General features: G+C 42.5%; 1 protein-coding gene across 1 annotated transcript in view; it reads right to left on the reverse strand.

The window, feature by feature from the left end:
* TNMD (tenomodulin) overlaps positions 1-26,773 on the reverse strand; it is a 480,057-nt gene that overhangs the window by 123,655 nt on the left and 329,629 nt on the right. Inside the window, exon 6 of the mRNA XM_086918815.1 lies at positions 20,756-20,916. Within this exon, the coding sequence (XP_086774941.1) occupies positions 20,756-20,916 (161 nt within the window). The remainder of the gene's footprint in view (positions 1-20,755; positions 20,917-26,773) is intronic.

The following is a 26,773-nucleotide window of genomic DNA, read 5'->3' on the forward strand; positions in this document are numbered from 1 at the left end:
ACACATGTGCACATGCATGTACACACATGTCTGCATGTAACTAGCCCAGTGCCCCTTACTACGGCTGCAGTGCAGCGGCCTACTCTCACCAGGGGAACACAGGTAAAATCTACATGCAGTCTGTTTCATTATGAGTTCACTGTGGGTGAGTCCCAACTTATGAGGCTCTCCCACAGTAAAAGCTCAATTAATAGGTATTCAAAAAGTGAAAAATATGAGCGTCTCAGTTGGTCAGAACCACCTTCTAACATTTCCTGTTTTTTGTTCCTTCCTGTGGGAGGTAGAATGCAAAAATGGTAGCAAATATGTAAAATAAATGCAGAATATGTAGTGTGACAATATACCAATATGCAGCTAGTAATTTGTTGCAAAACACGTTGCTATAGTTCATAATGTGTGGTAACTTGCAAAGAGATTCCTGCCTTTATGTAACGAATAATATGTGCAAAAATAAACATGCTGTCATAAATATATCTTTTCATCTGCAGACCAATTATTTCAGGGGCACAGATCTGTAAAACTGAAATGATGTTTTTTTTAATGTAGAGATGTAATAATTAGACTGTGAGGAGAGAATTCTATACAGGTATTTACATAGCATACAGGATTCCATGTATTACATATTACATAACATACCCCAAACTATTATATTATAACAATACAGCATGGAAATACTTATAAGAGCTTGGAATTCAGAGGTGATTTTCAATATCTATATGTACAATGGTGGGTTTATTTTGCTATGTCATAGGTGGGGAAAAAGCAGTGCTTAATTCAGGGCCCACTGTGTTTCAGGGCCCTTGGTGTTTCTCAGGTGGCAATAGCAGCTTGCACCACTCCCTGTCTGTGCCAATACTACCAAATTCCAGTACCAAGACTACCTGCCAAATCGGTAAGAGTGGTCTGAGTACACTGGTATTATTTGTTTAATGTATATTAAGCTGTCAATACGCTACTGATGCGCTCTGTCTAAAAATTGCCAGACAGTGCCTCCATGTAGAGGAATATGAAAATAAGAAATAAGAGCCGGCTCTGAACCTCAGCAAACACCGGCATAAATTAAGCACAGACCCCGGGCCTTTATTAACATTTTTGTCCTGGCTGTGCATATGACTCAAACCTCTGTTCTCAGATTCAGAGTACGCAAAGGGTGGGTTTCTTGTTTTGGTATATGAGACCCACTACAGCCAATAAGAGAGGCTGTTCAGGTGCCAGCCAGCATGTGCAGCTGCGTTTGTGTCCCATTTGTGAGAGGCCTCAGATGGCTATGGAAGGTGGGCTAAGCAGACAGCACAGTCTGCTAAACCAGAGTGAAAGAAGGGCGAGCTGCACCGCATGCAGGACCAGACCGCTCCATGTAGGCTGTCATGAAAACCCACCGATGCCAAAGAGGAGCCCCCTAATCAGTACATGAGGAGGGTGCCAGCTTCAGGAAGAACCTACGATGCCAAAACTTAAGTAATGCATGGCCCAGACTAGTGACTAGTATCAACCTCTCTCCACCACAGATTGCCCTACAGGTGAGATTGTGGAGGGGAGAGTATAGCCCTTATACCTAAGGCTGCACATAAACAAGCACCCTGACATCACTAATCAGTTGTAATAAGGTATTACAAGCAGTCAGGGGTGTAATTTGAACTCTATAGGTGTACATTGATGTCAGAACAAGCCTGTAATAAGAAAATAATGAGCACCCCTTTAAAGGAGTGCTACCAAATCCCATGTGTCATATTATATCATATTATGGAACAGTAAAGACTAGAAACACAAGCGTGAGAAAGATAGGAGGGAAAGGCAGTTGGAAGGGCAATAGGGAAGCATAGTGCATGTCATGGCACTTTAGTTTATAGAAGAGACACATTACTACTTTCCTGACAGTGACATATGATATGGTGTGAAGTAAACAACTACAGGTGGAAAGCAAAGTAACAGAAGACGTGGACCCCCTTGGAGTAGGAGGATAGAGGGGAAGGAGTTGCAATGTCAAACTAGGTAGATTTAGTGTGATTAAGCATTCACATATGGCCGTTTCCTACAGACACTTGAAAACACAGCTCCTTCTTGATACATCGAGGAAGGGTATTCACAATTCTGGGAGCTTGGCTGGAGAAGGATCCTGTAAAGCCTTTCTTCTAAAAAGGGTAGCAGTAAGAGATCTTCTACCTATGAGGGATATCTGAGAGTGTGGATGTTCAAAGCCTTGTCCGTGAGGCATGTAGTTTTCATGGCATAGCATGCCTCATTTGGGCTCCATTAGAGGTAGGCAACTGCAGGGGTTATATGGTCCACATTTTTAGCAATGGCGAGAAAATGGGCACAGAATGAAGAACAGCTGTTAACTCGGAAAGTTTCTGTTTTGGTATGCTGGCAAGGAGGGCAAAGCCAAAGTCGATTTGATTGATAAACATGGCCAGTACTGTTAGCATCAGACCCTCAGGTAGGATACTGTTTTTTGAACCCTTGAGTTTATCAAAATGGAATCAGGCAGACATGGCCATATATTCATGTACTCCTTGAGGTTGAGGCTTTTGGCAGGAAGGAAACCCAGTGATTTGGCTATGGTAACCACTTCGAGTTCAATGTCAGAAAATGTAGGGTTTCAATTCAGAAAGGTTGGTTGCAGTGACAGGTGTTTTGGTTAGAAGAAGAAACATGGGTCCATATTAACTACTCTTGGCACAAAAAAGAATGTAAAACAAGTGCATTCTGATTATGTCACTGGCTGCCTTCACTCTATCAGAGTGTCCCGCCAATGACCATATACCCTCTTTTGCACCTAAAGGCACATTTGAAGAGTGGCAAAGAATGAATCCAACACCCTATGTCTTGTGCATGTCCTCTGATTGGACCGGCCCAAATAATACCCATGGATCATCATGTTTGCTCATTTAGGTAAGGATAAGGAAGCAAACTTAGCTGTCTGTCTATTCATGGGTACAGTTTCAGGTTACACTGCAAAGCAGAGTTTCACCTCCTGAGCCATGCAAAAATTGTGCAGGCATGATGGAGAATTATGCCAGATGACTAGTGGCAACATACAAGCCTAAGAGATTACTCCCTGTTAGGGGGGTAGTATGACAAGCTATATGTCTCAATAGGATGTCTATCAGACAGCTTACTGTCTACTTGCAAAAAACTGATGGGCTTATTTACAAGCCTATTGCACCCTTGGTGGGTCTTATTTCTTTTTTTTACGCCTTGGCTGCACCTGCGGCACAGAGTGCAGAGCCATATTTACAAGGCCACGCAAAGTCACCCTGGGTGACATTTCATGGCCTTGTAAACATGGGCTACTTTCACACATGACTCTGCATGAAAATGCGTTCCATGGGTGTTGCTGTGGGTGTTCTTATGCAACATTCATGGAACCTGACACATTCCCAGACTTACAAAGTGCTGTAAACCTGTGACGGTGTCAGATTTCAATGCCTCCCCAGAAGAAGCGGCTCTCCGCTATGGCGAATGTCTGACTAAATATCGAAATCAAAAATATCGACATACAAAAATATCGGGACAAAAATATCAAAGTCAAAAATATCGGAATCCTATCCCTAACAAGGTAAGTACAAAAATATCGAAAAAATAATATCGTAGTACAAAAATATCGAAATTAAAAATATCGTTTTTTTAAATGTATTAATAATAATGTTAAAATAATTATAAAATACATATAATGTTACAAATATTAAATAAAAATATTAAAACATAATTAAAAAATTAAAACTAATACATATACATTTAAAATAAATTAAAAACGTAATAATTTAATGTAATTTTATATTTTGTAATTTCATTTAATTGATTTAATTTAAATTTATTTAATTTTTACCCTGTACGACTGTACCCCAAAAACCCAAAATTGACCCAGAACCCTAAAAATACCCCTTTACCCATGAACTGAAAACTGACCCTGAACCCTAAAAATACCCCTTTACCCAAAAACTGAAAACTGACCCTGAACCCTAAAAATACCCCTTTACCCAAAAACTGAAAACTGACCCTGAACCCTAAAAATACCCCTTTACCCAAAAACTGAAAACTGAGCCTGAACCCTAAAAATACCCCTTTACCCATGAACTGAAAACTGACCCTGAACCCTAAAAATACCCCTTTACCCATGAACTGAAAACTGACCCTGAACCCTAAAAATACCCCTGTACCCATGAACTGAAAACTGACCCTGAACCCTAAAAATACCCCTTTACCCAAAAACTGAAAACTGACCCTGAACCCTAAAAATACCCCTTTACCCATGAACTGAAAACTGACCCTGAACCCTAAAAATACCCCTTTACCCATGAACTGAAAACTGACCCTGAACCCTAAAAATACCCCTGTACCCATGAACTGAAAACTGACCCTGAACCCTAAAAATACCCCTGTACCCAAAAATAATTAATATTATTTAATTACCAATTAATTATTAATTAACAATAACAATAAAGTAAATATATTAGCACATTTGCTGTAATTAATTTAATTTAAAAATTAATATTATTTTGCACAATTAATTAATTAAGAATAACAATAAATTATATATATAAATTACTATAATTAATTTAATTAAATAATTAATAATAATTAATTACCAACTAATTAATCATTATAAATATGAAAAAAATTATAATAATTAATTAAGTAATTAATAGAAATTAATTACCAATTAATTATTAATTAAAATATGTCCAAACATATATCAATTAATTAATTATTATTAAATTACTTCCCACCCTATTCCCCTATAAACCCATAACCCGCTACAGAACATATTTATCAATTAATAAATTAATTAAAAATAATTTAAAATTAATTCTCAAGTAATTAATTAATAATTCCTAATAATTAATAATTAATTTAACATAATTAAATTACTTCCCACCCTATTCCCCTATAAACCCACAACCCGCTACAGTAGTAAAAGACAATATTTAATAACATAACATTAAAAATAAATAATAAAACAATAAATACAATATAATATACACTAAATTTATTTAAAAATTGATATTAGTAACATCAAAGTTATTAATTTCGATATTATTAACATCGATATTTACAACTTCGATATTACTGATATCATACCAATATCGATATTTAGACTGTCGATATTACTTACCTTCGATATTTTTGTATATCGATATTTAAACTTCGATATTTTTGCATATCGATATTTAAAAATCGATATTTTGTCTGTGTACCGCTATGGCAGAGGAGCATTGCCCCACTGCTTTCTCTTTAATTTTTAGTTATTACCATTTTATGTTTGCGTTGCGAATGGGCAGGTGGGCGGGGCTGCTCTGCTCTCTGGGCAGGGGAGGAGTGGTGTGTGTACTCCAGAGTGTGAAAAGACTGTATGGTCGGGCCTCTCGGGCCCGCCAAACCAGTCATGCGCACTCTGCGCTTCTCCATGCATAGCAGCCTGCATGGAGAACATGCCCACCGCATAAGCCCCTGTCTGGCCGCCGTCCCGACCAATCACAACACTGCTTGCTGCATTGTGATTGGCTTAAGGGAGGGAGCCTGGCTGCCTGCTTCCTGTTCCTGTCAGAAGCAGGAGAGCAGGAGCCGAGAAGACACAGGACCCAGCCTCAAGGTAAGTTTAAATGAGGTTTTTTGCAAAATATTAAACCCCTCCGCAACACTTCCCTTATGACCCTCCTCCCCGCATGACTCCCCACACCCGCTCCCCCTGCGAGTCATGCCGGTCTCGACTTCTCTACTGGTGTAGGATTGGTGCAACAAGAAGAAATACTTTTATTTCTCCTCGGTTCTTGCTCTTTCTATGTGTGCTGCATTTTGCAGCACACAAAGAAGGAGCAAAACGCCATGAATGATTGTTTCTGTGCAGGAAGGTGTTCCTTCCTGCAAAATAACAATCATCCCTGTAACAAAGGCATCTTTGTACTATTGCACAAGGGTGTCTGTTTTAACACACAGCTGCTGTTTGTGCACAGGCGCAGGGGAGAAAACAGGAATGTCCGTTTCTTGTAGATACACGTCATTCCTGCCATTTTATTTTGACGCACAACAGGAAAGCTTACTGTGCTGCCCTGCACCAAAATATAGTAAATGAGGCCCATATTGAGGGCTTACCAAGAAGATACAGGGGTTTGGAGCATACCGATTACTTACTATTATCATTCTGCTAATCTCATTTGCGATTGCATGTCTTAACAATGCATGCGTGTACAAAACATGTTTTAACCACGCATCCATGACCACATAATGCTTTTACTACACATTTCCTTTACAACACAAGCCTTTACCATGCACATGCCTCTACCCCTACCCACCCCTGTACCATGTTATACACCCATACCATGTTATACCCCTAATCATCTCTGAATCCTACAAACATCTTTATCACCCAATACCCCTATCCACACCTAAACTCTAAAAACACCCTTACCACCCAATACTCCTACCCACCCTTAAACTTTAAAAACACTGTCACCACACACCACCCCTCCCCACTCCCAAACCTTGAAAATACACTTACCAACCAATACCTCCACCCAACACTAGACCCTTAAAAGACCTGCACCGCCTAATACCCCTAGACATCCCTAAACCCTAAAACCACCCTCACCACCCAATACCCGTACCCTCCCCTAAACCCTACAAACATCCTTACCACTTAATACCCTTACCCACCCCTAAACCCTAAAAACGCCCTTACTACTCAACACCCCTTTCCACCCCTAAACCTTAAAAACAGGCTTACCACCCAATATATATATATTACCTACTGGCGGTCGCAGGTAGGTAGGTATAGTTAGAACATAGTTTCCATTTGAAAAGCGTTTTTTGATTTGCCAATAACTTTGGGGCCATATGACAAATCTTCACAACATTTTCAAAACTAATTGTTCACTCAGTTTAGCTCCTATCTTGAAAGTATGGGGGTGATTCATTAAGGGGGGGCTGAGAAAAAAGGGGGGTCCAAAACGTCTTTTCTATGCTAATTTCAATAGGAAACTTTAGAAATGGCTACAGCCTGAACTGCTGAACTGAATTACACCACATATTGCAGAAAGGTAGCTCGTGGTCAAGAAATCACGCCTTTTTTAAAATTGTATAGATCTGTTCAGCAGTTTTTGAGATGTTTAAAGATTTACAGATGTCGACATTTGAAAATTGTGAGATCTGATTGGCTGAGCCCTCCTGAGCCCGAGCTTGCCTTTTATTGGCTGCCAACACTTCAAACGATTATTACTAAAGACAAGGGAGCCCTCTAGGTAAGCAAGGACCTGGGGTATCAATTACGTGGAAAACAACGGTCCTTGACAAGGAGAAATACCAATAATTATAGGCCACAATATGCACTATAATAAACAGGAAGTCCAGCAGGACTTCAAAATTTCATTTGATAATTAAATAAGGCAAATCAAACAACACAAACAATAAAGCAGTGGGACACAGTCCTGTATCCACAGTACTGAACAAACAATACACAATACATTCAACTAGGGATTATCAGGCATTAAGAAGGAACAGGAGAAAAAGGGTAATTTAATAATCGATTTGCTTCACATATGTGGAAAACACATGATTTTTAGGCACATGATAGTGAACTTAGTGTTTGAACCACATATTATGTCGACGGCATTTCGATCCAGTTAAAAATAGTGGATCATCATCAGGACATTCATTGCTTGCCTGAATTTAAAAGCCTGTATTGACAGGAAGGAAAGGAAACATATAACATATAATTACCCAGCTGTAATTACTCTTAGAACAATTCCAACATGTTACCATACCATGCTCGGAGGTGCTCTTGCTCATTCATGTGAGAAGGTATCAGGCAGCCAGTGTCAGGCAGCCTCTGTGATCTTACTGTATGGTGATCATAACGTGCCCCTATAATAATTCTCAAGCGTGTCACAACCAGGACACAATTCTTAACGGTGCCTATAACATGCCAAAAAGGTAAGGGATGTAGCTGGTGACAGGCAACTGGTGCTAAGCAAGCAAGGCTTGTGTGCATGGGTATATGGCGTGCAGGAGGCATTCCGTGAATCAAGTGAGCTATTTGTTCAGAATTGCGCCTGCTGGAAGGGAATAGTTACCTAGGAGCGGTAACTGCGTCACTTACAAGGATCGGACTCGAGGGTGGTCGGGCTTCCAATTGCGGAGCCTGGGAGGGCTGCAGGTCGGCTGGCAATAGGATTAGGCGTGATGTGCCTATAAGGAATGACACAAAAATTAGCCAGGGCTAGTGATTATAATTGGCAAGGAGTCGAAGGGACATAGATTAAGGGCTTACCTCGCAATATAACAATGAGCTATTTGACCGGAAGGATAGAATCACAGCACGAGCAGTAAGTTGGAGGGCTGGTAGTAAAAGGGCATGTGGTGCCCACGGAAAGCCTGGAGGGAGTGAGACCGAGATTAGGCGGGATTGCCAGCCGTGGAATAGAACTATAGTGTCTGCTCGGAAGGTAGGCTTACCTCACAGATAATTACCAAGAACCGCGACAGCTAAAGGAACGATGCTGAATTTGCGCAAGCAGGGGGCCAATGTCCTCGTGATTAAGGAGGTCAGGGATGCAGACCCCGAACAGGTATCTAGAGAGGGGGATACGTATATATATAACTTCCGTGCACAATGGTTCGATAATAAGGCGATGTGTGCCGTCTCGTCAAAGGAGGCAGCTTACCTATTAATTCGCCGGTTGGTCCTGGCCACGGAGCGCGGTGGCCTTAATTAAGGCTCCTATGAAAGAATAAGGGTACTGTGAAGGACCTACATGAGGTCAGGGTAGCAATGTAGCATAGGAATATTAGGGGGATAACGCTTACCTGAAGTTCGAGGTAGAACTTTCAGAGACGTCTCGGTGCACAATCGCGCCGTAGAACGCCTGAGTGTGGGCGTGCTCGGGGGAAGTCAATGCGGCGGCCATTTTGGAGGAGGAAGGTGACACAATTTGGTGGCCATGTTGGCGGGGGCAGCCAGCGATTGGTGGCAGACATCTTGGAACGGTTCTGTTGGTGGGGGCAGCCAGCAATTGGTGGCAGACATCTTGCAATGGTCATAAGATTATAGAAGGGTGAAGGGATTGAATAAGTGAGTTGGTGAGTTGTGAATTTCATGCAGGTGACTTAATCAGACATTGTAAGGCCAGTAATTTAAGAATCTGCACAGTAGGTACGCATTCACAAAAATGGAATTACATTATCACAGAAGTGAGGTGCAGTCCCTAGTCAAGGGACTAAAGCCAGATTTTACAAGAGTGAGGTCCAGTCCTCATTGCGGTTGAGGCCACTTTGTATACTGTCCAGAAGTAGGATCATTTTAGGTTCTTCTCCGTTAAGCAAGAGTCCAATATCACCTCCACGCGGTGGCAACTTCACGGATTTAAGGACAGTCCATTTTAAATCATTGTCTGTGTGTCCTTTGTCGGTGAAGAGATCCACCAATGGAGCGTTGGGAGTTTTACAGCGAATTCGGCTACGGTGTTGACAAATCCTTGTCTTGATCTTTTGCTTCGTTTGTCCCACATATATCAGTTCGCATGGGCAATGGATCAAGTAAATCACATCACTGCTATTGCAGTTAGTAAAACTTTTACTATTGATAGTCACTTTATTAAATACAGAAGACTTGCCTTCAATAGTGAACTCACATACGTTGCATGATCCGCACTTAGCATGCTCCACTAATGGTGTCACTATCATGTGCCTAAAAATCATGTGTTTTCCACATATGTGAAGCAAATCGATTGTTAAATTACCCTTTTGCTCCTGTTCCTTCTAAATGCCTGATAATCCCTAGTTGAATGTATTGTGTATTGTTTGTTCTGTACTGTGGATACAGGACTGTGTCCCACTGCTTTATTGTTTGTGTTGTTTGATTTGCCTTATTTAATTATCGAAGTCCGGCTGGACTTCCTGTTTATTATAGTGCATATTGTGGCCTATAATTATTGCAATTGGTATTTCTCCTTGTCAAGGACCGTTGTTTTCCACGTCATTGATACCCCAGGTCCTTGCTTACCTAGAGGGTTCCCTTGTCTTTAGTAATAATATGTTGCGCAATCGCTGGATTGCAAGGGATCAAATCCTATCTACTTCCTTCTGAAGTGGGCCCCTACTGTATCCCCTGTCCTTCTGTAATTTCCCCATCCCAATTGTCTTTAATATGTCTGTTCCTCCACCTGTGTACTCATTAGAATATATCCAGAAGATTTGTGAAGGTCCTTCCTTATTCTCTGATATCACTGATAGTACCCCCTCCACTACACCATCTGCCCTGCCCGAACAATTAGAGAAATTAAAGAAAAAATATGTACGCTTAGAATTGATGACTCTCATGCTAAGGCAATATTTAAAAGCAGAAATCATTCCGATAGGACTGATAGTAAGAAATATCCCTGGTATTTTTACTGACAACCCTAAGTACATCATGAGCTTCAGTCACATTGGCACAACTTGCTCAAGACACTGGCTCGTCCTGGGAATCGAGATAGCCACTGAGACGCTCGGTACCTTACTAATTGAAAATGAAGAAATTGAGAAAAAGATTAAAGACGATAGTCTAGTCCCTGACTCTAAAAAACTTCTAGACCAAGTTCAGAAAACAGTTGAGGAGTTTCAGCGAATTGAGCAAAATACAAAGACTAATAAAGTATAAAAAGACATCAAATCCTTTCATATTGAATCAGCGTACCCATACCTCCAGAAAGATTTCTATGTAAATCGAAGGTTAATAAAGCAATTGTGAAAGTGCAGTTATTACATTAATAGATGGCATAACATAGGTAGCTGCTTATTCAGTATAACCACAGAGCTTCATACATTCCGTCCTATTACGCTCAGGTGCTGAATTCAGACTATAAGACTTTCATTAAAATCTCAGCTCTAAGAGTAGAAGAAGTTGCACAGCAGTTGGGATCTCTGTGACAAAAGCAGTGACTCACTGACCTATTTACATCGTATGCATTTTGTGATCTGCATCAGGTACATGTTTTTTGCAGCAGGCACATTAACCTTCTGCGATGCCATCTGCTGCTATTTCACTACTGGGACCACAAACATAGGCTAGCTCTGCCGGACTATTCTTCAGATTCCACTACTATTCTGTTTATGCAGAGTCTAAGTACAGGCTGCAGAGCTGTCCCTCAGATTACAAAATTTTACAGACTATAGAGCAATTTTAAATGGCTTATTCCTGGATGAGCTGAATGTGAGAGGGGTCTCTGTCAAACTGACTGACTTCATGAAGGAAAACAACTCCACTTAATCTCTCCTTTCAGTCCATCCAGGTAACAGGTGGAGAGGTTAATGATGTCTTCCTGTAGCATCATTCCTGTTTGCGGCTGTAGGGGCATAGGATGGGAAGGACCTTTGTCCAAACCCCCCGCCCTACTCCATATTGCCACCATGCCTCACCTTCACCACCTTAAATCCAAGCACCATTTCCTTCCCAGAACTACTTCCACACACTCCATGTTACAGTACTGTGGTGCATGTGGCACTCATTTGGAATCAGCCTCTGCCACCTCTGGGTGGACCTACAGTCCCTCTTCTGCGGTATCTCCAATGTGCCCTGGGTTGTACCATTACAGCTCCTGAATTGCCCCACAGATCTACTACTGTGGTGTCTCTAGTTATTCATGGGATGTTTTGCCCAAAACCTCTGCCTTCCTCTTCCTCTCCCCCTCCTCACTAGCTTCTCCTGAGCCTCCAATGGGGCGGGGGAGGCCACATGTTTAGCCTCTTTTTTAAGCGTATCTGTGTCTCACATGTCAGCACCGAAAGAGGTACATTGTAGCACATAAAGAAATATTCAAATGACTAGGCTACCTTAAGAGTGAACAAAGTCATTGCAGACATTCCCATGCCATATCGTTCCAGTAGGTTTCTCAGACAGAATTCATGATGTTAATATACGGAACATAGCCCATAATTTAATTACCCATCTTCTAATCGCACCTTAGAAACAATAGGCAAACTCTATATCTCTCATTTTAGAAGTAGTCAATTAATTTGAACCATATTTTCTAGATTAATCCCTAATAACAATATTGAGCACAAAGCTCTGAAATGAAATGAGCATTGAACCAATGATGTTCTGGTAGGCAACCTGAGTTACAAGTGGACTTGGGAGCCAAGTGCACACATTTATTGGTGGAGCTCAGTTCACATTATCCAATATGGAGTATACATTGGGAAACACTGCATGCGTGTCAGGCTTATGGATTGTGGTCTGTGAAATTTGATCTATTTTTAAGATTGAACTTCCCTTTAATTGTACTTCAAAATCTCTGCTTCTACCCCTCTATACATATACATGTACACTCACTCGCCTCTGCTCATCCACTTTCCTCCCTGTGCTCTCACACCAAGCCCCTCCACTGCCTACAACTTTTGAACGATTAATGCACCCTTTTACCTGCTCCTCCAGCTCACAAACCGCCCCCTTTGCACATATTCTATTCTCCTTGTGCCCCCACACTAACACCTCGACTGCCTGCATCCTCTTAACACTGCCATCTCTGCTCCCTGCCCGTCCAGCTCACAAGCTATCCCCTTTGCGCATAAGGCTGCCTGCTCTGAGCAGGCAGTCCACTATTGCCTTAGTACAGTGGTTCCCAAACTTTTTTGACCTGTGGCTCCCTTGACCTAATTGGCAGTTGGCCATGGCTCCCCACCAGTTTTTTACCGGTGAGGGATGCAAGCCCAACCTCGGGAGCACTTCCAGTTGTCTCCCTGAAATTGATTGGGATGTGATGAAGGTATTATAACCATATTTGTAACAAAATAAAAATATAATTTTTTTCATAAAAACTTTAGGTTGCCATGCCTTGATGGAATTCAGGCCTTCTACATCCAGGATCAGGAGTGATATTTCCATATCCATTACGACTTCCCTACCCTGCTCCAGTAATTTAGGAACAAGCTGAAGAGACATGTTTTTTTCAATGGCACCCCATTATGATGTAGTAAAAGTCCACTCTTAAAAACCAGCTAACCTGCCATTTGCACGTGGACTGTGTGTCTATGCATTATATAGGGATTGTGGTTGCAGACAGCCGTATATATGCCAGCAGGTTTTGTGTTGCACTGAAACATTTGAGTGTGCCTTGCACTCAGGAGAAGAGGGCCCAACCCCAAGCTATCCAACCTTAGAGTGAGTGAGCAGGCCATAGAGACAAACGTTTGATTTGCATTCTGGTGCCAGAATCTTCCACCAGATACTATGCTTTGTTATGGATAAAAATGGCTTTACATTACATACACAGGGCTAGCACAGAAAAACAAAACCAGATTTACAAATACCAGAATGTAAACGTAAAAGTAAGACTGGAAGAGCCATTCGCAGAACACATGAAACAATTGAAGCCCTCTTGTGTTTTACAGATCACTACCATTAATAATCATGACCCATGTGTAACCACTTGCACATGCACAGCTAACCAAACATTTAATGTGGTTAAACTCACATAAAAGACAATGACATGGCAGCCGAAGGGATAAAAGGACATTATCATAAATTGCAGATAGAAGCTCCCAGAGGTGGCCGTGTGTAAAGGCTGCTGCTGCTGTGCGCTCTCCTGGGCCTGGCTGGGAATGAGCATGCTTGCTGGGAACCTAACGTGTTGCTAACATCATGGTAATGCAGACTCTCTTTTTAGCAAATTATGTAGTTGTAGGGCAGGCCCTAACCCTCCTATTAGAGCTGTCACTTGTCAGAACCGAGTAGCTGGCCCTAATCACTACCCCGCTTCCTCAATAACATGTAAAGTAAATGCTGGCTGCAGCACTTGACTTTCCTGGCTTTGGCACTTGCTGGCCTCGCTGCACAGAACCAGCCCGATGCTCGCCCTAACAACACGGTTGTGCGCCGAGGCCAGCAAGTGCCGGGCCGGGAAGGTTAAATGTTCCGGACCACATTTTAATTTACATGTTATTAATTTTACAGGGTTTGTGCCGTCATGTTTGGGACGGAGATGGTGAACAGCGAAGAACTACTACACAATAGACGAAAGATATGAATCATGTGGCTGTACTAACAGTTATCAATTCATTAGCTTATTTTTGTGAATGAAGTGTATTGTCTTGTGTGTTTTCTCTCTCTCCCTCCCCTTTCTTTAAGGCGGAAACCATATTTGGATTGTGCTGTATGAACTTTTATATTAGTCATTAATTGTTTTAATGTATTTTTGATAGTGATATTGGGACTGGATTTTAATAATAAGTCTGTTTTTATTAAATATATTTTTTAGATATGATTTATGATCTTGTGGCATTATATACTCCTGTAGGTGGGGTCATAGGTATGTATATGTGATCAAGTCATGGCAAGTGACGTGTGTGGTAAGTGTGACGTGAATAACCGGTTGCTTAAGGGAACATTTGCAGATATGAAAATCTAATATTGGACTACATTATCTTATCACAATGTGATTAATTCTTCCCAGGCCAGAGAGCCTGTGCTTTTCTAGGCTTAAAATATTACTGATTTGTGGACGTAAAAACGTTTTCCTTAAAATATTCCCGTTCCTGCAACCCTCCTCATATTGTCCAATTTAGCCCTCAAAATGTAAGTCCGTTGCTCGTGGGATGCCTTTTTCTGGGATTATGGGTCACCTTGTCCTTCTTACAAGAATTGCTTTCACTCTTCATGTTATTGGAAATTTTTCAGGAACACTGCTTCTCATTCACAACTATTCAGTAGATATCTATCAGGCTCAGGGACTGGGAGCAGTTGTGTTCAAGTGTGTAGTTCATAATTGCCTTGCTTGCTTCTATCAAGATAGATGTTCATTTGCAGTTTTGCAGTGTCAAGACAAGGGTAGCACATTTTGAAGATCCAACACTCATCCACACGTGTGTGATCTGTGGACTTAACTTCATAGTCGTGCTCCAAACAGCATCATTGTGTTTACCTTGGCCTGGATTGGGCTCGACAGAGGTGTTGTCATTTCCGGAACTGCAAACAGGGCACTTGAGCAGTATCCGGACGCAGCTGCGTTCTAGAACCCCTGTGGGCTGTATCTCAAGTGCTGCGCCCCCCTAGTCTGTGAATGGCCCCTCTCTTGTGGTGTTATCTCTCGCCGCCTCTCCTTTCTATATACAGCTTGGGTGCGTTTTTCTGTCTGTCCTACTGCCACTAACGCAGGACAGATAAGTGGACGCTCCAGAGGCTGAGGGTGGGAAGGCAACGTGGGCCCAGCAGTCATAGGTTGGTCGTCTGGCTTCTAACATTAGATTAGATAAAAATGAATCTATAGTATTTATAGCTCCTCCTTATTATCGTAGCGGTACGGGAATGTTTCACGTGACCTAAAAATAACTAGATATAAATCTTTTTTTAAAACTGCCAATCACACTTCTTGTCTGACCAGTGGGCCCTTATGCAAACGCACACGTGTTTCTTTCCCGAGGAGAGTGCGTTGCAGACAGGAACAGCACTTTACACCTGGCACGTGCAAGTGGCTTGCTTTACAAGTGCAAGCATTAAGCAAGACACAAAAGATGAAAAATACCGTCCGAATTTGATTCACACGTGTGCAATTTTATCTCAGTATGACGTAATGTTATGCAGGTGTAAATCTACTAACCGATACAAGCGCTGGGTCATTCTGGGCGAGGGTGTTTGGGCATTCACAAACTTATCATGCAACCATTTGATTCCCCGTCCTGTAAACATATTTAATCCGGTCATTGGCAACAGTTAAACAGATTTAAGAGTGGTAATAGCAAAGAACACACCCAAATCTGGTGGGTGTGTAAGGGGAGGTGTTTATCGACACTTCCCATGGCTAGAAAAGTAGCAGAAAAAAGCGCCATTACACTCAGTACCTAATGCTTTCAGGACCGTATTTGCAGAGACAAAATTAAGTAATCGCAAAACGTTTTCAAGACTACTTACAGAAACAGCGTGGCACCGGTGGCTTACCAACTTGTGGTGGAGGCCGGCGTGCTCGAGGGCTGCCAGTGCCAGTGGGGTGTGTGTGGCAGCCTTCCCTCCACCCATGCCTCTTTCTGATTAACCTCCGTGGACCGCTTCTCTCTCCTGCCGCTTCCTCGCCAGTCTGAAGAAAGCAGACCCACGAGGAGAAATGGAGGCGTCGCATCCGGGTGCGGCGTGACGTGAGCCAGGTGTAGCCAATCCTGGCGCTGGGGGGGGCACATTTGCTGCTCGCCCTGTCGCCCCTTACAAACCCGGGCTACAGCAGGCAGAGAAGTCCCCGCAGGGTCCCACTGGGGTACTGTAGTGCGCATGCTTGCGAAAGTTGGAACTCAACTCGCACTTGCGCACTACGGTCTGTCTACTGCAGCCTGGGTGTACTGTCACTCAAGCTGCAGCAGGCCACCACCCCCCTTGCGCATTCCGAAATCTCCGGGTGTGTCCCGGCGGCTGACTCGCAATCCTTACAATAAATTACTCTGTACTAGTACAGAGTAATTTATTGAATGGATTTCGGGGGCGGCCGCGATGCGGGTCCATGTGGCTGGTGGGGCTACGCCCCTACGCCCCAATGGACGCACCACGGCTGATTATGTTTCCTTTCCTTCCTGTCAATACAGGCTTTTAAATTCAGGCAAGCAATGAATGTCCTGATGATGATCCACTATTTTTAACTGTATCGAAACGCCGTCGACATAATATGTGGTTCAAACACTAAGTTCACTATCATGTGCCTAAAAATCATGTGTTTTCCACATATGTGAAGCAAATCGATTGTTAAATCACCCTTTTGCTCCTGTTCCTTCTAAATGCCTGATAATCCCTAGTTGAATGTATTGTGGATTGTTTGTTCAGTACTGTGGATACAGGACTGTGTCCCACTGCTTTATTGTTTGTGTTGTTTGATTTGCCTTATTTAATTATCGAATTAAATTTTGAAGTCCGGCTGGACTTCCTGTTTATTATAGTGCATATTATGGCCTATAATTATTGCAATTGGTATTTCTCCTTGTCAAGGACCGTTGTTTTCCACGTAACACTTCAAACGAGGGAGTGTTTGCAGCCATCTTGTGACTCGGTATGGAGGGAGAAGGAATAGGTGAGAAATGCATTCCAAACAAGAAAAGGGGGCAGGGTAAAAACACCCTGACACCCCAGGCCTGCTCAGGGGGTCCCAAAAAAGCTTTTTTTTCTTTTAATTTTTGGGCGGGGTTGCGCCGGTGCACAAATCGAATCGCGGGCTCCTACGTTTCGTTTTTCAAAGCCCCCGGGTGGACAGGTCCTGTGGGCAATTTCATTTATGTAGTGGGGGACCGCGCAGTACCAGGGACCGCCAGCTCCCCGGGGCTTCATTTAAATAAGGGTGGGGGGGCCTTGTGGGACCCCAAACCCCGGGGACGGCCACCTCCCCGGGCTTCATTTAAATAAGGGCGGGGGCCTAATGGGCCCCCAAGCCCTGGGGACCGCCACTTCCCCGGGCTTTAATTAATTATTAGTGTGGGGGGCTTGAGCCCCTCCACTCTGCCCCGTGGACCAGCACCTCCCCGGGGCAGTCTATATTTAAATCCGTGGGTCAGTTACGGACCCAGGGAACCACCACCTCTCCAGGACTTTGCAAACATTGGGAGGGGGGCCCCCACTTCTGGAACCCTTGATGGCCCTGGGGACCGCCACCACCCAGGGCCGGCTCCTGCAATGTTCCACCCCCGGGTCATTGCTGTTTGCAATGACAGGGCAGGAGCACGGCTGTTATTGCAAACTCTGCTTTGCTTCATTGAAGCGAGAACAGAAAATCTGCTCTCGCTTCAACAAAGCAAAGCAGGATTGCTTTTGAGCACGGGGCGCTGCATGTCAGCAGCTCCCCTTGATCAAAAGCAATGCCGGCTCCCACAGGAGGCGGGGAACCGAAGGGTCCGTGGGGGCATTTGGCCTCCCCCCACGGTCCCCTAAGGAAAGGGCCGTCCCGGGGATGTGATCCACTGGGTCCAAATTGGCCCATAGAAGGGACGCCATGTGGCCCACTTCCCTATAAATTACATTAAAAAAGGGCCAGCCCCGGGGGAAAGTTTCCCCAGGGCCAAAAGGGGCCAGGGAGGGGGCCACGCGGGCCCACTTCCATATGAATAAATTAAAAAAAGGAGGCTGTGCCCCGGGGGATGGAGTCCCCGGGCCCGAAATTGGCCCACATAGCCCTCCTTCCCTATAAATAAAATTATAAAAAGGCGGCCATGCCCCAGGGGATGGGGGCCCCGGGGCCAAAATTGACTTTGGGTAGGCGGGCCCCTCGGCCCGCTTTCCATTTCTTTTAACTTTTTTTATAAAGGGGTCAGGCCCTAGGGGATGGCCCAAAAAAAACTAAAATAAGGGGGTCCACAACCCCCTTCTAAAAAACAAAAAAAGCTGACATCTCCCTGGAGGCTCGTCCCCTCCCTGCACCACTTTGCAAACGAGCCCCCTGGCTTATTGTAAGTTGGGGAATTAATTCCCCTTGAATACTGAGGGTCCCTGGGGCCAACTAGCCCACCAGATACCTCCAGTAAGCGCCACAGAGCTGGATTGCTGAGAGGTGGTCCGAGGCCACGCCCCTTTTTCCACCACTCTGCAAACGTGCCTGTTGGTGCACTGCTGATGGGGCAATGAGGTCCTCTTGTGTCCTGAGGACCTCAGGACACAAGTGGACTTCATCCTCCAAGCGGCAATGAGCTAGGAGCCGCTTTTGCACAGTGGTGGGGAAAGGGGCATGGCCTTGGACCGCATCTCTGCAATCCAGCTCTGTTGCACTTACCGGAGGTACCTGGTGGGCTAGTTGGCCCCCAGGGGACCTCAGGATTCAAGGTGTTTTAATACCCCAACCCAGAACGCACCAGGAGGTGCGTCTGCAGAGTGTTGGAGAAAGGGGGCCTGGTATAAGAAGTTAGCAATCCTGCTGTGTGGGACTTACTGGAGGTAATAGGAGGGGTAGTTGGCCCCCAAGGTTGATGTTGGGGGCTAACTACCCCTCCTGTTACCTCCACCAAACCCCATAAAGTGGGATTGCTAAGTGGTGTTCGGAGGCCACGCTCACCTTTCTCCACCACTCAGCAAATGGGACTGCTATGTTGTAGTTAGAAATTAGCATTTAAAAAACCTTAGAAATTCACTGAAAAAAAACATAGGTTTTACTGACATTATAGTTAGAAATTAGCTTTTAAAAAACCCTAGAAATTCACTGAAAAAAACATAGGTTTTCTGGACTTTATAGTTAGAAATTAGCATTTAAAAAACCTTAGAAATTCACTGAAAAAACCATAGGTTTCAGGGACGTTAAAGTTAGTTGGATATTTCACTCGTATAAAACCAGAGAAATTCGGCTGGTATAGTTAGTAGAGCTAACTATAACTCGCACCCCCGCAATGCACTGCTGATGACGTCACATATTACACCACTCATGGCATGCTCAGTCACATCACTGAAGACATCATTGATGACATCTCAAATGACATCACTGTTGACATCACTAATGACATCATCCACGTGATCATCTGATGCACCTGTTCCCACCCTATTCAAATCTTTAATACACTGTAAAATACAGACTACCAATATCAAAACCATAGACAGACCAATAGCAGTTAGTACATACCCGCTCAGTGATTCATACATCTACACACACATCCACCTACTAACCCTTACAGTCACTCATACACACAGTCATTTATCAATACAGCCACTGCGATATCCACTCATACACCCACTCATACACCCATATAGACACTCACACACTGCCATGTACCCAAAGAGTTACTTCTAGTCAGTCACCCAAAGAATTAATTACACTGCCATTTACTCACCTATACAATTATACACACACCACATCCCTTATTCAGGCAGATACATAGAGTCTTCAACAAGTACTGAAATAAGCACACACTTATCTATGCAGCCACTGTCACAATCCCTCAGTGTCCCATATACTCACGTATATACACCAACACTTACAAATACTGCCTTTCACAGATGTAGTTATTTACACATATACCACCAACACATCCATTCACTCACCAACACAGCTATACGTATACTCACTCACCCATACACTCCCTAACATACGCACTCATAAACACATACACCCAGTGAATCACCCACTCACATTTCCATGCAGGAAGTCACACACCACCCACCCACACAGACACTCAGGCACCCATACAGGTTCTCAGACTACCAATCATTCTTCAATATACATTGGCATATATAGATATAACATTTTTAAAATTTTTAAAAACAGTCAGTCACTGGATGATGTCATTAGTGATGTCATCAGTGATGTCACTGAGAATGTCATGAGTGATGTATTATGTGACGTCATCAGCAGTGCATTACGGGGGCGTGAGTTATAGTTAGCTCTTCTAACTATAACAGCCAAATTTCTCTGGTTTTATACGATTGAAATGTCCAACTAACTATAACGTCCCTAAAATCTATGTCTTTTCAGTGAAAAAAAATATATATATATATAAACACACTTACATTAGATATAATTACCTAAGTTGCGATGTAAAGTCATGTATTAAGGATAAAGGCTTGCGTTGAAGATGCAATGCATGGTATAGGACTTGAGTGGTAATGGATTAGTGATAAAGGAATTGCTTTGCAATGCCTGCTTTGTAAAAGCTGTTTACCTTCCTTTGCCTGCTCCTTATTTATGTTTAAGCTTGTTTGTATTGCATTTGTTAAAAGAGAAACTGTGACAAATTACTGACATCACATGCATTCACATACAAGACATATGTCACATGAAAATACTGTGGTTATAGCAGTACCAGCAAGAGAAAGTTACAAAAGTTTATTTAAATGACTTACATAATCGTTCACTGGCAAGTCTTCCTCAGTGAGGCTACGACCATGGCGCTTACTCCCTGGCTTGACTCGGTCTTGAGTATGCATTTCATGGTCGGTATTCACTTTCAGTGGAATGTGATCGCCTGCTTCAGGTCCTTCCTCAAAGTCCATAAATTCAGCAACTAAAGAAGCCAAAATAAACACGGAATAATCAGCTCTTTTGATGATACAAGCAGAAAGCTAAATAGTCATTTTTGCATCATAAATCTTCACCCATTTTATGCGACTCAGTGCTACGTCATGTTATGTTGCTTTGTGTATGTTATTTTGCTATGCTCTGCTGTTTACTTTAGATATGTTGACAAATGCTGCTATATTTCCAGCCAAAAAGAGCACATGCCAGGAAATATCCTGCAACAAAACATTATCACAACTTAACTATGGCAAAAACTGGGTCTAAACTTACCACTCACAGTGCTCAATATCGAGGGTTAAGCACAGGTTTACTTATTTATGTATTTATTTATAAAGGTTTATATAGCGCTAACGTGACCCACGAGGGTATCAGAGCGCTTTACAATATGTTAACATAAATGGATGAGGTGTTATACATACATTCAAAAGTGTCAATTTGTACAAAAGAAATATAAAATATAAGAATAATAAACAGAGGACCATGAAACAGCAGGACGTAGTAGAAAAGACAGCTAATGAACATTAGGTAATTGTGCTAACAACTATGACACAGTTACATTCTAAGAATGAATGCAAGAGGCATATTCATTTCACCATTGCCTTACCTTTTTAGCATCTTACAGGGATGTCTGGTGTTAACTTATCCTGCAAAAGGGTACTAAAATCCTAGCCATATGTTCAACAATAAAGATACCTGTTTTATACACGTGAGCGAGTGAAGGAGGGTTCCTCGCAAGCTCACGTGTGTAGGGGTGTTGTTTTACTTTGATAAGAGTAGGATTCTTGCATGATGGGACACACGCTCATTTCTCCCTGTAGTGAGTTTTGTTGTTCACCCTGACAAGAATTGTGTTAGTTATTTGAGATGGAATTTCATCCCCTCCCTACTAATAACCCATTTTCTTGCAAGTTGATTGCCATAATGGTAGAAAAGAAGACATAGACAGAATTTGGAAAAATATGGATTTCCAGTTACTGCTAGTAACCAATATCTCAATTTTACATTAATTCCATTTGAACCAATGACTACTCATCCAAACCTCTATTAACCCCTTCGGTGCTCATGACGAGCTCAGCTCATCATGGCATATACCTCTCAGGTGCTCATGACGAGCTGAGCTCGTCATGACCACACCCATTTTCATTATGGCCCAGCACAGGAGAGGAATAAGACCAGCATCAATGTGGTTAAGAATGGTTTAAAAGTGTAAAGCTGATAGTAATGGTCGGGGGTCAGGATCCCCTCCAAATGGAGGAGTATCTGGGTGTCATCTGTATTGTTAAAAAAAATTAGGCCATAGGATTGGATGAGTCTAACCAGAGGTACATTATAGTCACTGCCCAAGCATACACAATGGCACAGAGGTATGGGAAGAATTACCACCCTTGAGTTACAATCTGTTAAAAAACAGGAGTAGAATAATGTTATCACCAAGCTATACATGCCTGGTCTGTCAGTGCTGTTTGTTCCCCATTGTGGCTACTGTTTGTTAGTTGGGCAATTGCCATGTATTCTTCTTTACACTTTTCACTGTTTTCCGGTTGGCCAGCTGCCATGTCTTCTGCTAGCACTTTTCATTGTTTTCTAGTTGGGCAGTATGGTATCTATCTCTTGCTTATGTCATTTGGGAGTTCTATATTCTATGTTCTGTAGTTGGGAGACTGAGGGAGCTGAAGAGGAGAGACAGTTGGAGGCGGGAGTACATACTTTGGAATAAAGCTCATTTATTGTTCTTCACTATTACCGTGCGTTTCTTATTTGGAAGCTTACCACAAATTGGTGATGACTGATGAACCTTATACTTTTGGGGACTTCATCTCCTACACTGATGGATTTATGACACATTTTCCTGTTTGCATCTCCAGAGGAGAGGTAGTGTATTATTTGACATATCTCCTACAACTATCTTTCTTGAGAATACACTTCCTCTGTATTGAAATATAATTTTTAGTGGGTACGGATGCAGCACAAAACTTCTTGGACATTTAACCTCTGCAGTCCAATTAATTTTGGATTTTTGCCTTTCCTTTTGTTCCCTGCCAATTTCCTTATTTATTTTGTTTGTCTAACTACAAAATGTTACTGGCCTGCATGCACCCAGGGCCCACGACTGTACTTTGGGCCCTGTCGCTAGCTTCTCCGCATGCTCAGTCATTGCATGCTTGTGCCATCTTCACAGAAATTTCTATGCACGTCAGTGGTGTGCACAACTGACATACATGTGTGCACGCACAGCTTCAAATGCACTACGACTCTCACAGTGAGCTCAGCTTCGTGACATGCATTCAGTGATAGTTGCAACAGTATGGTGAGCCTCACCATGTGTCCTGCTGTGAAGCTTGCTGCCAGAACATAGGATGTTTGAAGAATTACTTGCATGATAAAAATCTTAAAGTGGATGCTGTTCCTTTTTCATTAAAGGCTAAGAGCATTCCCTATAGTGTTAGGGAAGCTCTCAAATGGGAATTGGATAGATTGTGGGGTGAACAAGTCATTGAAAAAGTGGATGCAACGGAGTGGTTGGCTCCCATTGTGCTTGCTTGGAAGTCTAATATTAAAATCAGGTTGTGTATTGATTTGAGAGAACTTAATAAGAGAGTGGTTGAAAACAAATTTCCTCTTTCCAACATAATAGAAATGGTGGTAACTCTTTTTGGTGAAAGGTGGTACACTACCCTGGATCTCACCTGGGTGTATCATTAGGTCAAACTCCTAGATCGGTCCTAGGATTTCACTTCGTTTATCAATGACTTTTGGTATGTATAGATTCAATCGCATGTCTTTTGCTCTTAGTTCCGCTGCCTCTGTGTCTCAGAGGCTGATGACAAGAATGTTTGGCAAAATAGAGGGAGTTCTATTTTTCTGGAAAATATTTTGATATTAGGATGTGACAAATAGCAACATTTGGGTAGGATCATGAAAGTGCTTGACATTTTAAGTGAGCATGGTTAAAAAGTGTGAGTTCACCCAGGGGGAAATAGAGCATTGTGGACATGTCATTTCGGTCAATGGGGTTAAGCCTAAGGATGATCTTGTGAATGCGACCTGAAATTTATCGAGACCACAAAGAAAGGAAGCTATCCAAACATTTTTAGGGATGATAGAATTTTAACTTTATATTTGTGCTGAATTTTTCAAGTAGGAATTGTGCTTTGAGAGGACTGTTGAGAAAATGGTGGATTTTGAATGGATTTAACAATGTGAGGAGGAATTGTTGGATGTTAAAGTAAGTTATAAGGAAGCTAAAAAATTTAGTAGTTTGGTACCAGGTTTTTTATGCTCGGTCTCTACTGATGCCAGTAATAAGGGTGTTGGGGTGGTATTGAAACAGGTGCAAGGTGATTGTACAGTCATCATATCTTTTGACTCCAGGGCGCTGAAAGGACCAGAGTCTAGTTATTCCAATATTGAAAAGGAGGCCCAGGCAGTATATTGGGCTATAAGAAAATGTAAGATGTTTTTATGGGGCAATGGTTAAATGTGTACACCGATCATAAAATTAGATTCCATATCCAGTCGCACTTGCAAGAGTCGTTGCAGGATTTCTAGTTTAATGTGAAGTATGTGCCAGGAGTTTCAAATAAAACTGCAGACTGCCTTTCGAGAATCGTGATGTCAGTTGGTAGTAATGCCAAGACTGAGGATTGGTTGGTGGATGAGAACATCAAAGTATGCAAAGTCACTGAAGAGTGCATTTCAGAAACTGGATAGTTGGATGAGTTGAGTGAGGACAGTATATTCTGTGGTGTGCGAGAGATAATACGCAAGGGAGGAGCGTGTGATGCATCCAGTGATGCAAAGTATGTGATGATTGTAAGTAAACAATGGGTTGGTCATGAGAAACCTAAGGTTGGTACGTCCGGAGGTATTGAGAAGGCAATTAATAGACTTAACACATGCTGGACTTCTTGGCATGAGAATAACTAAAGAAAGGTTGAGAAGTGATCATTGGTGGACAAGGATGGATGCACACATTGAACAAATTATAAGAGAATGCGTTGAATGATCTTTAAGTGACAAAACAAAGAAGGTGAGAATGCTCCCCATGGTATATAAAGATGTTCCATTAGTACCATTGGAGGAGATTGCCCTAGACATTATGGGTCCTTTAAGAGAGGGATTCATGTCAATTTATCTATTTGTGCTAATGGAACTGTTCTCTAGATTGGCTCAAGTGGCTGTTGTATCAAACATTACCACAGTGTCGGTGATTAGATTTTTAGAGAAAAGTTTCATCATCAAGATACTGAATGATAATGGAGTTCAATTTACATCTTATGCTATGGAAAGGTTCCTGAATGAGAGTGGTATTTTGCACAGGAAATGTTCACTCTATAATCCCCAAACCAATGGTATGGTTGAAAATTTCAATAGACCTTTGAAAGAAAACTTGCAACTGGCGAAAGTGTGTGGGAAAGATTCGAAGGAAGAGAAGGACTGAAAGCTTACAGGTTCACAACACATGCAACAACTGGCCAAACTCCATTTGAATAATTTCGCAGGAGAAGGCTTAGTACTATAGTCTGTCTCTTTTGAATGAAGCAGAATGCTGGTCAGAATGTGTTTGAGTGGTTAGAACTCATCCACAAGATCTTGGATGATTATGTATTGAGGGAAAAAGACAAACACGTTTAAAAAATAAATATATATGACTTGAGCAAATGGGTTTTGAATGTCAAAGCGGGAATTGGAGAGTGTGTTGCTGTAAAACTTCCTATTAGATGCCCTAATCATTCTAAATTTACCAAGCATCTCAAAGTTGTTAAATTGTGTAAAAACACAGTCAAATTGGAAGATGGACACATTTGCAATCTGAAACTTATTGCTGTATTTGTCTAATGAGATTATGTGTTTTGTGGTGGGTATCACAATGTCATTGTGTTGTTCTGTCATTTGTGGTAATGCGTTGTTGCCTCTTCCTTTGTCCTATTGTTGGAAATTGGGCTTCTTAGCAGATGCTCCCCATTTTTTGCCCAATTTTGGACTGCTGGATGCTGTTTTTTTACTCTGTGCCCTGGACCTGCTAACCAGATCCCAGTGCCTGTGCTCTTTTTCCTAAAAGTTATGTGAATTGTGTTATGTCAATTGCCAAGGTACTTTGCTCCCATATACGCCCCTAGTATATGGTACCAGTGGTACTCAGGGCAAGGGTGGTAAAGGGTTCATCAGGGCTGCTGCACTTCTTTTGCCACCCTGTGTGACCCAAGTAAAGGTGTGTCTGTAGGCCTACCATTGCAGACCTGCATGAGCAGATTGTCTGCTCTAGAGTGACTCTTTACACACCATGTGCTGCAGAGACTCACCACTACCTTAATGTAAGTAAGTCACTCTTAAGGTTGTCCTCCTAATCCCAGGAGGTAGAGTGCATTACATTAAAGGTGTGGATATATATGTTTATGCATATATATCCCTACAGCAACTGTAAAGGTTTTCCTGCTAGTGACCATCAGTCCATAGAGTAGCATGGGCTGGCTACCGAGAAAACTCGAGGTAGCCAGCTCCATTATGGACCAACTGAACTGTGTGAAATGTTGGTGTCAAACACAGTGCTTTTTCACTCCCAACATGATTCGCATGTCGATTGTGAGCTGGCGTGCACACGAGTACCACCATAAGTGGGTTCCGTCCTCGGAGACAGTGACACAGTGCCTTAATTGGCCTCCCAGAGCCATTTACCACCAAAACAAGAACCTGCCCTCCTGGCGAGATGTGCTATCACTTCCCCAGTAAGGAGGCAAAGGCCTGCGCAGGAAGAAGGTCATACCTCCTCCCTCCCTCCCAGGATGGCTAGTGTTTACAGTCATCAAGACAGCGAGCCCCTAAGGCTTTCACTGCCCTTGATG

The sequence above is a fragment of the Lissotriton vulgaris genome, chromosome 4_1 (genome assembly GCF_964263255.1).
Source record: "Lissotriton vulgaris chromosome 4_1, aLisVul1.2, whole genome shotgun sequence".
NCBI lineage: Eukaryota > Metazoa > Chordata > Amphibia > Caudata > Salamandridae > Lissotriton > Lissotriton vulgaris.